The sequence below is a fragment of the Corvus cornix genome, chromosome 2, assembly GCF_000738735.6.
Source record: "Corvus cornix cornix isolate S_Up_H32 chromosome 2, ASM73873v5, whole genome shotgun sequence".
Taxonomy (NCBI): Eukaryota; Metazoa; Chordata; class Aves; order Passeriformes; family Corvidae; genus Corvus; species Corvus cornix.
The window spans coordinates 8,532,352-8,545,097 of NC_046333.1; the positions used below are offsets into that span (position 1 = coordinate 8,532,352).

The following is a 12,746-nucleotide window of genomic DNA, read 5'->3' on the forward strand; positions in this document are numbered from 1 at the left end:
TTAAATCAAAATTTTATATGGTCTCCTCCCACATCACACAGTACTGACCTGACTTTGCACTTGCCAGGCTGTGAATCCTTTGAGGTCTGAACCTCACCCATTAGGAAGAGCCAGTCTAACCTACTAATCCTTTGGGTCTTTTCTTTCGAAGTGGATCAACAACTTGGACTTCACAGCTACTTGCTGATGAGAAACTAGTAATGGAGTGAGGCGTCTCTTTGATCTAATTTTGAAGAATTGTTTCCATGACCACAACTTAGCATCAATAATCAACAATATTTCTTTTGAACCTTGTGTTTCCCCAAAGCACCAAGCCTGTACTTAGGGTTGTCCTACTACTTGTCCTGCTGTTTTGTTTTACGTTTTCCTCTGCATTATTCCAAGCTGGCTTTTGTCTTTTTGAACTGACCCCACTCCCACACAAACACTTCCTAAATAATGAGTAGCCTTTTAATTGACTTTATTTGGGAAGCACACATTTTAGGCGTGGAAACTCTCTAACTTCACTTTGGTGATCTATAAATTAATGCCTCCACTTTTTAGATAAGGGGCAATAATTTTACAGCAATTTAAAGCATGGATGAAGTCCACATTTTAAAAATAGAATAATAACTTTGCTGCCCTATACTTTGCTCTCAGCCATGGCACTCAGAAAACCACATACTCAAATATAACCCAAAGGATGCTCCAATACATTCACCCAGCGCAGGACTCTGTTCAGGTGCTACATGGAGAGAGAGGAATCTGGCCTCAAAGGAATTGTGTGCCAGAGTTACAATTTTTGAGACTACAATTAAACATGCAACGGGGAAGAAATTTTGTCATCTCACCTCTACCAGCCAAACTCATCTATTCAGAGTGTTTCTTAAAATTATTAGTTGTTTTTTCACCTTTTCCTACACCACCACACCCAGGCATCACTTTCTGCATTTCCCCTCACAGAATCCCAGAATGGGTCAGGTTGGAAGGGACCACAGTGGGTCATCTGGTCCAACCTCCCTGCTCAAGCAGGGTCATCTCAGAGCACATGGCACGGGATTTTGTCCAGATGATTCTGGAATATCTCCAGTGAGGGAGACTCCACAGTGTCTCTGCACAATCTGTTTCAGTGCACGGTCACCTGCACAGTAAAGAAGTTCTTCCTCACGTTCAGGTGGAACTTCTGTGCAGCAGTTTCTGCCCATTGCCTCATCTCCCGTTGCTGGGCACGACTGAGCAGAGCCTGGTCCATCCTCTTGGCACCCCCAATTTCCGAGAGTACAATAAGACACAAAAGGGGAAGAAATTTTGTCATCTCACTTCTAGCAGCCAAACTCACCTATTCAAAGAGTGTTTCTTAAAATTTCTCTTTTCGGTTTTTTTCTTCTCCTTTCCCCTCAGCTGCACTCCTGGCCATTGCTTCACAGAATCACATCGTCAATCAGGTTGGAAAAAAACCTCTAAGACCATTGAGTCCAACCTCTAGCTGAACACCACCATGTCCACTAGACAATCCTATGATTCTGTGGAGCAGGAAGCGGACGTCACTCAATTGGGATGTGCGGATCCCCACCCGCACGGCGACCCCGCCCCGCCCGCAGCCCCCTCCCCTCACGAGGCCCCGCCCCCACGAAGCCCCGCCCCCACCGGCCGCCGGCAGGGGGCGCCCTCCACTCACACGGGACGCCCGGCGGGGCCGTTCGAGAAACTTCCGGAAGCGGCGGGGCGGAAGTGACGGCGCGCGCTGGGCGGCGCTTCCTGTTTGCGGCCGCTGCCGTTTGTCCCGGCGGGAGCCGTGAGAAGGGACGGGCGGGAGCGGCGGCCGCGGAGCGGAGCCACCGGCGGGTGAGTGCGGGGCAGGCGGGCCCGGGGCCGGCCGCGGCCGTGCGGGCGGCAGGGGGAGCGGGCGCTTGGCCAGGCCGCCGTGCTCGGCAGCGGCGTCCCTGGTACCGGGGCCTCGCGGCGCGGCCGGCGCAGGCCCCGCAGTGCTGGAACGGCCCCGGGCGCCGTGCGGGCTCTGCCTGGCCTTGGCGGGGCTCGGCAGCTCGGGGAGGCAGCGGCTGCCCGGGGCTCTCCCCGGGATTCGGAGCGGGGCAAATCCCGGGATGTTCGTTCACAGCTCTCAGTCCCGCCTGTTCGCCGCAAGGGGAAAAAAAAAAAAAAAAATCCGGATTTCCATTCATTGCTCGCAGTGGTTTCAGTTTCCAGAGGGTGAGGGCGAGCCTCGCCTCGGTTCGTTACACAGATCTTCTCCTTAAAGCGCTTTTCGTCGCAGGGCACTGCTTTGGCGGCTTGAGAGCCTTATTGTGTCCTCCTGTTTTCCGTTCTCTACAACTCCCTGAAAGAAGGTTGTAATGAGGGGGGGGGCGGACTCTTTTGCCGTGCCTACCGTGAAAGGACCAGAGGAAATGGCATTAAGATGAGACAGGGGAGATTCAGGTTAAGTAATATAAAAAATATTTCACATTTAGGACGATCAGGCATTGGAATAGGTCGCCGAGGGAGGCGGTGGAGTCACCATCCTTGGAGGTGTTTAAGAAGCGTCTGGATGTGGCGCTGGCTGTTGTAGTTTAGTGGTTTAAGGGGTACAGTGGCAGTGTTGAGGGGATGGTTGGACTGGATGATCTCAGGGGCATTTTTCACCCTTGATGACTCTAAGCCAAACGCGCTGTTTTTCTCCCCTGATGGAAGCAGTTTAGTTACGTTCTGCTCAGTGTTTCTTATTCGGGATAGGGGCAGGCGGGAGGTTTGTTGTGGGCGAGGTCGGCAAAGGTCGGGCGGTTTGAACTCGCTGTTGCCAGGTTCCGAGCTGAGTTGAAAATTGACACTGCCAGGTAAGGAGCACTGTTTGTCGTCAGTAGTTGCTGCACTTCAGAGGGGGCAGTGGGCTGGGTTTATGACCAGCATTCCTGTTTGCACCAACACTTTACGTTGTGTTGCTCTCAGAGCTCTCCTTGGCTGCTGAAAACATGTGCTGCAGGCTTAAGCCATGCTAACAAAGGTGTTAGAAATGATTTAAAATAGGAGCAAATCTGTTTTAAATTCTGGTAATAATAAACAGCTACTTATTCAGACACAGTAACATGAAAGCTACGTTTATAACAGCGTTATGTGCAAATGGTCCGGCTTGTGACGTTGGATAGTCAGTGATCAAATCCAGGAGTTTTTGGGGTATAAAGTGTCAAAAAGTGATAAGAACAAGGTGTTGACACAAAGGGAACAACTGGAATGAAGCAAGGCTCTGCCTTTCTGGTCCTGCAGCAGAGGTTGCAGTCACTGCTACCCGCTGACCTTAATTTCTCTTTACTCTTCAGAGATCCTTGTACTCCAGGTAGGGATTTTATGTTCAGCTGGTGATCAAGAGCCTGGTAGTTAAAATACCATTTAGTTTGATGGATTATGTTGTCAAAGAAGATTTGTTTGGATCAATGAGTAAATGTATTTACAAATCTTGTCTCTGTGACTAGTTTTGTTTTTTTTTTTTTTTTTTAATTTCAAACAACCAAAATTTTAACTATAGCATAACACTGGTCTAACTTTATTTACTCTTCTTGGCTCCTGTGCTGACTTCTCAATGGAAAATAAGAGTGTGTTGGAAATGGAAGCTAAATTAGTGTTAAATTTTCTTAAATAGTCTCTACTGGAGGAGAAATTTAAATTGCTACTTTTACTGGCAGCACTGTTTAGACTGTAATACTACTAATAATATATCTATCTGTAAACTGCAGAGTTCCCCTTGTTCTTCGTCAGACTTGTCTTTTTAGTAGTTTTGAAAGCTTGCGCTTTCAAACTACAGCAGGTTCTTACCCAGATAGCTTTTCTCTCTGGTGTTTTCTTTGTCCTTCCCAGATTGAGGCAGTTTGCTGATTTATTTTGGCTGGGCTTGGGGAGAAGGCATGCAGGGCTTTACTTTAGTGTAACACCAAAGTTTTAGTTAGAGGGCTAATGTGTTTTGCTTCTGATTTTTTTAAATAGATAAATACATTTTTTTACCTACTATATTCTTTCTTTCATCCATTAGAAGTTTTAGAATGTATGTGGGGAGAGGGAACAACTTATGTTAAATCATCGTCATCATCTTATGTAGGATGTAGGAGTTCCTAACAGTACGTGGACTGTCCTGAGGAAATAAATACCAGGTTTTTGGTTTGTTTTGCATCTGTGCCGACCCCATTGGTGCAGTGAGGTCTGTGAGCTGAGCTTGCGTGGGACGAGGGCGGTGATTGCGTTGTACCCCGTCCAGAGGCGTCGCAGTTGTGGCCTGGAATCGACTGAAATGTCAGCGCGGGTTGAGCGCCGGGCGCAGCCACCCGTGTGAGCCGGAGCTGCCCTTGTGCCGCCGGCTGTGGAGGAGGTGCAGCTCGGCCGAGTCAGTGCACTGAACTTCCAGACCTCCAGGAGCACATCTACTGCTTGTTAACCGTGGAGTGATGCTTTGAAGGGAATTCATTGCTGTAATTTTCAACTTGGCTGTGTGAGGTTTATGTTAAAGCATTGTGCTCCTTAAGTAGGAAGTGCTCCATTTCTCTAATAGCATTTGTAAAGAACCTCGTCAGCTGTGTCCTGAAAACATTTTCTGTCAACAGCTTTTCCTTTGTCTTATTCAAGCAATGGAAGGATTAGTGAGAAATTACTTAGCTTTGTCAAAACTTGTTGGATCTTGCATATGATGATTGTTTATTTCAAGGTAGATTTGAAATAAAACTGTAGTTGAGGGTATTAGTAGGTTTAAATTGTATTTTCTTTTGAATGTAATTCATCATCTAATCAACATCCATTTGAGTGGATGTTAGATTTTTCTTACTTTAGACTTAATGAAATCATTCTGCTTTATTTATTTAACTGCTAGGGAAGAAATAATTCATGCATATGTATTTCACTCCTACAGTTACTAGTTGTAGGTTTTATGCTTTCTATTTGTTCTGAATAAATACAGAAATCCCACTGATATTAGTGAGGGCCCAGTACTTAAGGATCTTAAAGGCCATATAATGAGTCTGAAGCCATTCATAGCTACATTGCAGCCAGTTTTAATAAAAACTTTAAAGAAATTTTTTTTCTGTCTTAAAATGTAGTCTGAATCTATGACAGCCTGTCAACACTCTGAAAAAGAACTTGCTCTTTGCTTTAATGGAGCTCTTTTTTTTTTTTTTTCTTTTTTTGTTTGCCTTAAATAAAGTTATCATGACTCCAAAAACACTTCAGGGGAAATGTGTAGAAACTTTAAACTATTTTCTTTCCTCTAAAACATCATCTGATTGCATGTGATTATTTGCCTGAAACTTTCTGGCCCTTATCTTTCATTTGAGGCTTTCACTGTTTTTAATTGCTTAATCATACACAGTTCATATATTTTTTAAAATAAGATAGGAATTTTACTTCGTATAAAATAGCCTTTTATGGTTAGTTTTAGGAGAGTGACAGTGTTCCAGATATTTGTGACACAATTCCAAATTTGGACACCTGAGTTGCCGTGTTTTGGAAAAATGCTCCTTTTCTTTAAGGACAGATCATGAATAAGTGCCCCATTATCAGGGATCAGATGGATAAGCAGGAAAGTCTCAGCCAAGGGAGTCCGGGTGGCCTGTTCACTGATCAGCGTCCTTTCCTGGTTTTTGTCAGCCAGTTTACATTTCTTTCACAGATGAAGATTTTGGATTTCTTCTGTTTCCATTTTTGGTTGGTTCCCTCTTTTTTAATGGTTTCTTACTTGTTGCCCTCTACCGGCTTTCCATGTGCCAGGCAGCATTACAGACTAAGTCCTGTAGTTCTTGCCAGAGTTGTGTCTTGCTGCCATTGGGGAGGAGAGGAGTGGACAGGGTTCTTTGTAACTTCTTGCCTTAAGGGGTGAGGGTGTCTTTTGCAGGTGTCTCTTGTTTGGCTGTGGTGGAGTTTTGTTGTTTCTTTTCTACCATGGACCATGAACTGCAAGGTAAAACAGCCCAGCTGCCTTCTCCCTGTATGGAACTGCATGCTGGTATAATAATAACTGTATCCAAATCCACTCTGGTGTCTGACATACAAGCAGGATGTTTGCTGTAAACATGAGATTAGACTAAGCTTTTTGGAATGTTCATTTTATTAAATTCATCTCCTGGGGATGCTGAGGGAGTATTAAAATAATGAGTATAAACATAGCTATTTAAGTACATTTTATTAATTTTAATTATATGGTAAATTAACATTTTTCCATGAAACAATAAATTTCTGGACCCTGTGAAGTTAAACTGTGACAACTTTCTAAGCTTAGGTAAGTAGAAGTTAAAAGTATTGGAGTCTTTAATATGTCTTAGTCTGCACTGCACTGTGCATGTTTAAGGAGGAGGAAAAAAATTAATGCTGATGCCTTGTTTGAATGTATTTGTCAGGTTTATTAATCACAAAAGTTATACAGGTGTTTTTGCACTACTAAGTAACTTTATTTGTTCCTTAGCATTATTACTCTTAGAAAAATTTGCTGGTAAACTGGGGGAGTTTTTGTGTTAGCTCCTGTACAGCTCTAGCACAGTGGATCTTTGTGAGTTCAGTCAAAGTGAACTGGGATTCAGAGCAGGGTATCTGTTCCTCTGGAGTTGCCAGCAGGATGCAGTCCTTTAGATAAGTCCATGGAAAGCAGGCTGGTGCTAGGAACTGGATGGCTGTGGGACTTGCAGAGGATGTTGATGACTGCCTGCTTCTGTAAACTGCATGAATCAGGAGTTTGGAACTCCATCCTGCTGTCCAGGTGACTGCTGTAGTCACTAAGCTCGAGCTATTCTGGCATCTTTCAGGACTCTCCGTGCTGCCCGTTGCTTCATGGCCAGAAATAGATAACTTTTTCTGACTAAGCTGACTGCAAAGGTCGCATGCCCCTTGCTGTCTGAATTCCCTCTTGGCTGCTCTAAGAATTTTTTGTTTGGATACTTTCCTCCCTTCCGTATTTAGTTAGGGGTGCTGTGTTTTCTTCCCTGCTGGTTGTTTGATTACTTGCTTTTGTCTGTCATCTGATCATGTAAAAGTGTAGAGCTCTCTGCATATCTATTTACTGTAATGCTTCTCATGCTTTTTATGTAGCTGAGGACTGTGCTATAAAGAGAGCTTATGAGCCAGGTTTTGGGATAACTCTGGCTGAGTGCTGGGCTGAGCTGTGTGAGGAGGGCCCGAGCCTTGAGTCAGTAGTTCAGGGTCACTGTTCTGTAAGCCAGAGCAAAGCTGCCTTCTCCTATGATGACTGAAAAAATCTATAAACTGTGGAAACTTTTGGTTCACATAAACATCTGCCTGTTTGATTTTCATGCCCCAAAGAAGGAGTTGGAGTCGCTGATAGCACACTGTAAACATAATGCAGTTCCCAGCACAAGAAACTACAAATTTTCATGAGCAAACACGAAGGCCATGAAACATCTTTCAGCTGGGTTTTTTTTTTTGTTTTGTTTTGGTTTTTTTTTTTTTTTTTTTTTGCATGTCTCTTCTGAAATTTTGAACATTTTCTGTGGATGAAGACAGGAAATCTGCTAATTTCCTGGTGGGCTGGCTTCCTCCTGGCTTAAGAAAAAAAACTCTCAAGTGCCTAATTAATGAGCGTGGCTTGTATATTTGGAGACAAACTGACAGATTGGATGTTTGGAGAAGATTTTTGTCATGTCATTTTGGTTAGGACAGTTAAGTAGTTTCTTGCAGGGAAGTACATGGTTTGCATCTTTGAAACATCTAGGCATTTTCACCATGCAGACTCCTACTAGCCTGAAAAGTACTGATTTATTCTTTTTTTAAATTTGCCGTCTATTTTGTAAGTCAGTGGTCATACATATTCTGTTTTATTATAAGCTGATGGTGGCTGTTTCCTTGAGTGCATATTTTAAATAATTCTGTTCTGAAAAGATTGCAGATAGAGGTCTTTTCTAGTTTGTGAATGTTGGGTTTTTTGGGGGGGGAGGAGGGTTTTGTGGGCGTGTGGGGTTTTTTTGATCAGTCTTACTGGCTGTGGAGGGGCTAAATATTAGCTGACTTTTTTTTTTTAAGCTGGACAAAAAAAGCTGCAGATGAATTTTCTTCTTGTAAGTATTTTTAAAACCTTTTTACATACAAGAAAAAAGTTCCTGTGATAACTAAAATTTCAGCAGTACAGTTTATGCTTTATGATAACTAGCAGATAGACATAACAGTATATCAGAGATGAATTCTTGCTGTCACCTACTTTGACACTTTGATTAGGAGAAGGAGAATATTAACAATTTCATTTTGTTAGAAATCTTCTGGCTTGTTTTAATTCCAGACTCCCTTAGTGGCAGGTAAAAACTGAGCAATAACACTCACACATAAAGAGAGAATATGCAATACCCAGACATTTCTTTGAAACAAATAATTCTTCTGTCTTAAAGGAGTTGCTTTTTAGACTCAGAGTCATCTGTTAAAAGGTGGTCTTGTTGCCTCAGCATGGGTTTTTTTGTCCCAACTTCAGGCTTGTGTTATCTAGAATATATTTTGTTTGTATTGAGTCTGAACTTAACAGCTCTGCAGCATTGTTTTTAAACAAACAGCAAAGTGTTTAAAGAAATGTGTTGAAATCAATATGACTACCTGTGTGCACAAAGTTCTGTAGGAAAAATGTGATTTATTTTTTGCATCTAAGTTGCTTTTCCTACATGCTTTTTCTAGTTAGAAGCTCGAAGTTTAAATTTTCCCTCTAAGATAGGTACCTGAATTGAGAGGAGTGCTGATCTAAGTCTTGTATTTAAGAAAAGGAGAATGTGGAAAGAACACTTAATGATATGTGCTCCTGGCCTGTGGCTTCCTGCCATTTGCTTACTAGTTTTAGGCTGGTATCTGTCAGGAGGGACTCTGACCTCTAGCCTTTAGCTTGATTCATACTAGATTCCCCCCTTCTGATTTCTTTCTGTAAACTTTACATTCCATATATGCTATTGCTCATAAGGTTGGCTATGGGATCCCATTCTGACCTTGCTCCTTACCTCTGTGTTCACAGAGCTGTTCTAATTGTTGTGTGGGAAACAGCAAAACTAGACAAGCCAGTTGATAGCAAATATCCTGGGCTATTTTTGGTAATCTGTATGTTTACATGTTGGGTCCTGCCATTAGCATATTATTATTGGCATTCTTAATGTTAATTTTAATGCATGTCCCCCAACTTCCTTTGGCGTTGGTCACAGTATTAACTATACCCTCACTGGTTTTTTTGATGTGGAGATTTCTTCAAAGGGCAAAGGGCTATTTACCTGCTACACTTTAATTTTGTGTTTGTGGGACGGTATGGTTAAAATAGATTGCTAAAACCACCCAAGTTTTAAACGCGTGGGATCTCCAATACATTTGCTTCTGTAAGTAGTTTGGAGAGGAGAGGAGAGGAAGCATGGCAGGGTATCTCTCAAACTGGTTTTGCCATTTGAGGAAATGTGTATGTAACCACAATCCATAATTAAAGTTAATTAAGCTTTAACCTACAGCAGGAACATATTTTGAAAATGTACCAATTTATTTTAAAAAGAAGGTTTTCTTTAATGTTTATATCCCAGGATATTGAAAGATACATGTAAAAGTAGTACAATAAATTAATTTCAGACTACTTCACTAGGCTACATTATACTAAATACTTTCAGCATTTATGTGAAAGAAAAGGAAACTCAGACTGCCTGGGCTAAAACAAAAAACACTGAAAGGCTTAAAGGGGGAAAGGTTATTTCAATGAATTTTTGTTCTTGATGCACGAGATAAGAAAATGTGACTAATACATTGCTGTATTGTTGTGTTCTGAGTGTATTTGGGTAACTTTTCCCTGAAACAAGTTGATAACTCCTGGAAAAGGTCACTGTTTCCTTGTTCATAAAACTTGAAACAAACTAGAGTGGTAGGATGGAAAGGGGATTGGAAGTTTTGCCAGAATAGAGACTTATTACAGTGGTGGAGAGAAGGCAGCTTTGCATGAAGATACAAAACATTCTTGAAACTTCTTAGGAAGGTTCTTTCATCTTAATGGTCATTTAGTTGGAGTAATGATCAGTGTAACTGTTCCTTATAATTATTCTCTAATGTTGACAAGAAACTGTCAGTATTTAAATTGCTTTTTTAACTTGCAGGTTTCTCAGGACTCTTGTGGAAACTCTAATTTTATACTAAGAAACACTAAGTGCCTGTGCACTTGAGTTGGTTGGTTACCTTGCAGTTGGAGCAATCTTGCCTGGCTATGTGATTTCTCTTCGTAAACATAAAGGAAGCAAATGGTATTCAGTAGCTTTGGCAACATGTGCATTTTTTTTGTCAAAGTCTGAATACAAGAAAGGCTTGTTGGGCTCAATAGGTGCAGTTCTAGATTTCTAAGACCTGCACATACATTGCTTTTCTGAAGGGAGCATCTCAGTGGAAGTAATGTTCTGAAGAACAGGTATGAAAGATGGGTCCCTTTGTTTATGCCCATATGTGCTTAAGACATGACAGGTGTCATAGATAACATTAGGTGAACTTTTTCATTCAGAGTTATTAATATCTACATCAAAACTGTGATCCACATGCCCTTAAAATACTGATTAAATTTAGCTTATCAGTCTAATCTGTTTCAGGAGCCGCTGTTTATCTATGTGTTTGTGTACTGTGTTTCAGTGGGATCAAAGAACATAAAAATCCAAATTAAAGTAATTGTTTGATCTCTTGACCTAAAATAAAGTGGGTTTATTTTTTGTGATTTGAAACACAAATCACAAATCTTCGATCAGGTTTGATACTAAGCCATACCAGGCTTCTACCTGCCTTCTATGAAGTAGCAGTACTGGACAAATGTCACTTACAAGTTGTTGTTGTTGCAGGACTTGAAAGACTCAGCTGTTGTTACTGAGACAACTCCTGAAACATGGTGGATTACTATGAAGTTCTGGGAGTGCAGAAGCATGCCTCAGCAGAGGATATCAAAAAAGCGTGAGTGTCACTGATATATATATATATATAAAAAATGGATTTTAAGGAACAGATAAAATGGCATGGTTTCTGGAGTCACACTCTTGTCCTCCCATATTCTTTTGCAAATTCCTGCACGTGCTACTTTTATCAACTCAAATGTTTGAACTGTGCTCTTGGATGATTGCAAAACACATCAACCTAAGTGCAAGCTTAGCTTTGCCTCTCTAAATAAGTAGTTATGAATACTTTGCCTAAAATGTTTCATTTGAGGATAGGAATTGTGTGCAGGTGTAGCTGTCAAAGAAGGCATTGATATTAGCATGTCACAGTCAGTTTATTCTTGGAGCTTTATGAACCTTGAATGTACCAGATCCTTCTTGATGCTTCCCATGATTGGTTGGAGTACCGAATAATTATAGAGCTCTAAGGAGAAGCCCACAGCAGAGATCTTTTGGAATGTTTTGCTTAGGTCTAGCAGATGTTGATCATCAGAAATGCACAGGAATAATTTCAGAGTAAGTATAGAACACCAAACCTACTTTCTTCTTTAAAGCATATCTGAGTAGGTGGTTCTTTGTGTACCTGCAGAATCTGTTGATACCAGGCTAGATGCAAGATACAAAGCACCAGGAATTTCTAAGTACTTCCATCCCTGACAGCTTGTTTGAAACATTGTGTTTATCTGTATAGCATATTCCATTATTTCAGAGTAAAATATATTTTGTTTTCCTTCCGCTCAGGTACCGTAAATTGGCACTAAAATGGCACCCTGATAAAAATCCAGACAATAAAGATGAGGCAGAACAGCAATTTAAGCAAGTAGCCGAAGCCTATGAAGTTTTGTCAGATGGTAGGTATTTTAAAAGGGCTCTTGAACGGCCTGTCTCTATTCTGGGTATCAGAATGAAAATGTTGATATATGATGCTTTGAAGGGATATTGTAATTTTGGTTCACCATCCAACTTGACTACTTCCTTTTCAAATGAAAGAGAAAGAAGCTTGTGGATCAGACAGAATAAGCAGAAATTTTGAAACAAAAATTTCAGGATCTCCCTAGATGAGTAACCAAACTACTAGAAGTTGAAATTTAATGTCTGCCAGAAATTTCTGTAGAGACATCTGTGAATACCAAGATTAATTTTATCTTATCAGGTGAGGCCAGTGTTACTATCAGTATAGGGGTATTACTGTGTTTATCCTATAAAAGTTAGGCTAGACCAACTCTAAAGTATGCACTGTTGGGCCTACTGCTTCTAGTTTTTGTAACAGTAAGCTAGTCTTGACAAAGCCCAAGCATACTGTAAACCTTGCTGAAAATTTGGATTTCATTTGGGTGAGTTCTGTAAATTCAGTCAACTGTGATACTAAAGATAGTGTTTATTTTGAATTGTTCTGAATGAGGTGTTTAGCCTGACCCATGTAATGCAGGAATGCAGTTTACAGTTCACCCATGTCTTTTTGCTTGCAGGGTATCATTAACTTCTGCCAGTGTTCTGACAAAAGCAGCCTGAATCATAACAAAGTGATTTAAGCTACTTTGATAATTTTCCTCTGTAATTGACTGCAGCTGTCTATATGCTATTTCTGAAGTGTCCTTGATTTCACCTGAGACAGCGAGCATGGGAAAGCTATATTTAAAGCACTAGTGGCATCTAGATTACCTCTCATAGTTCAGCCTGATTTATCAAGCTGCAGTCTTGCAGACTGTGTTTCTTTGCTTGGTTTTGATACTTAATTGACAGGGGAGAAACAGAACTTAATTTATCATTAGTTCATTGTATACTTGTCTTTTAGAGTACTTTATCCTTCTTAAACTAATTTTTTTGAGCAGGATAAAAATAGGATACTGGTCTGGTTGTTATACAGATCTCTAAGTTCTT

The 12,746-nt window shown here is 41.1% G+C and overlaps 1 protein-coding gene across 2 annotated transcripts in view; it reads left to right on the forward strand.

Annotated features, from left to right (window-relative positions):
* Positions 1-1,712: 1,712 nt before the first annotated feature.
* Positions 1,713-12,746, forward strand: part of DNAJB6 (DnaJ heat shock protein family (Hsp40) member B6) — a 62,281-nt gene continuing 51,247 nt past the window's right edge. Inside the window, exons 1-3 of one of the 2 annotated variants that reach the window (XM_039569059.1) lie at positions 1,713-1,824; positions 10,776-10,884; positions 11,607-11,716. In XM_039569059.1, coding sequence (XP_039424993.1) covers positions 10,820-10,884; positions 11,607-11,716 — 175 coding nt within the window. In that variant the 5' untranslated portion in view covers positions 1,713-1,824; positions 10,776-10,819. The remainder of the gene's footprint in view (positions 1,825-10,775; positions 10,885-11,606; positions 11,717-12,746) is intronic. The other variant, XM_039569062.1, reaches the window with a different exon arrangement.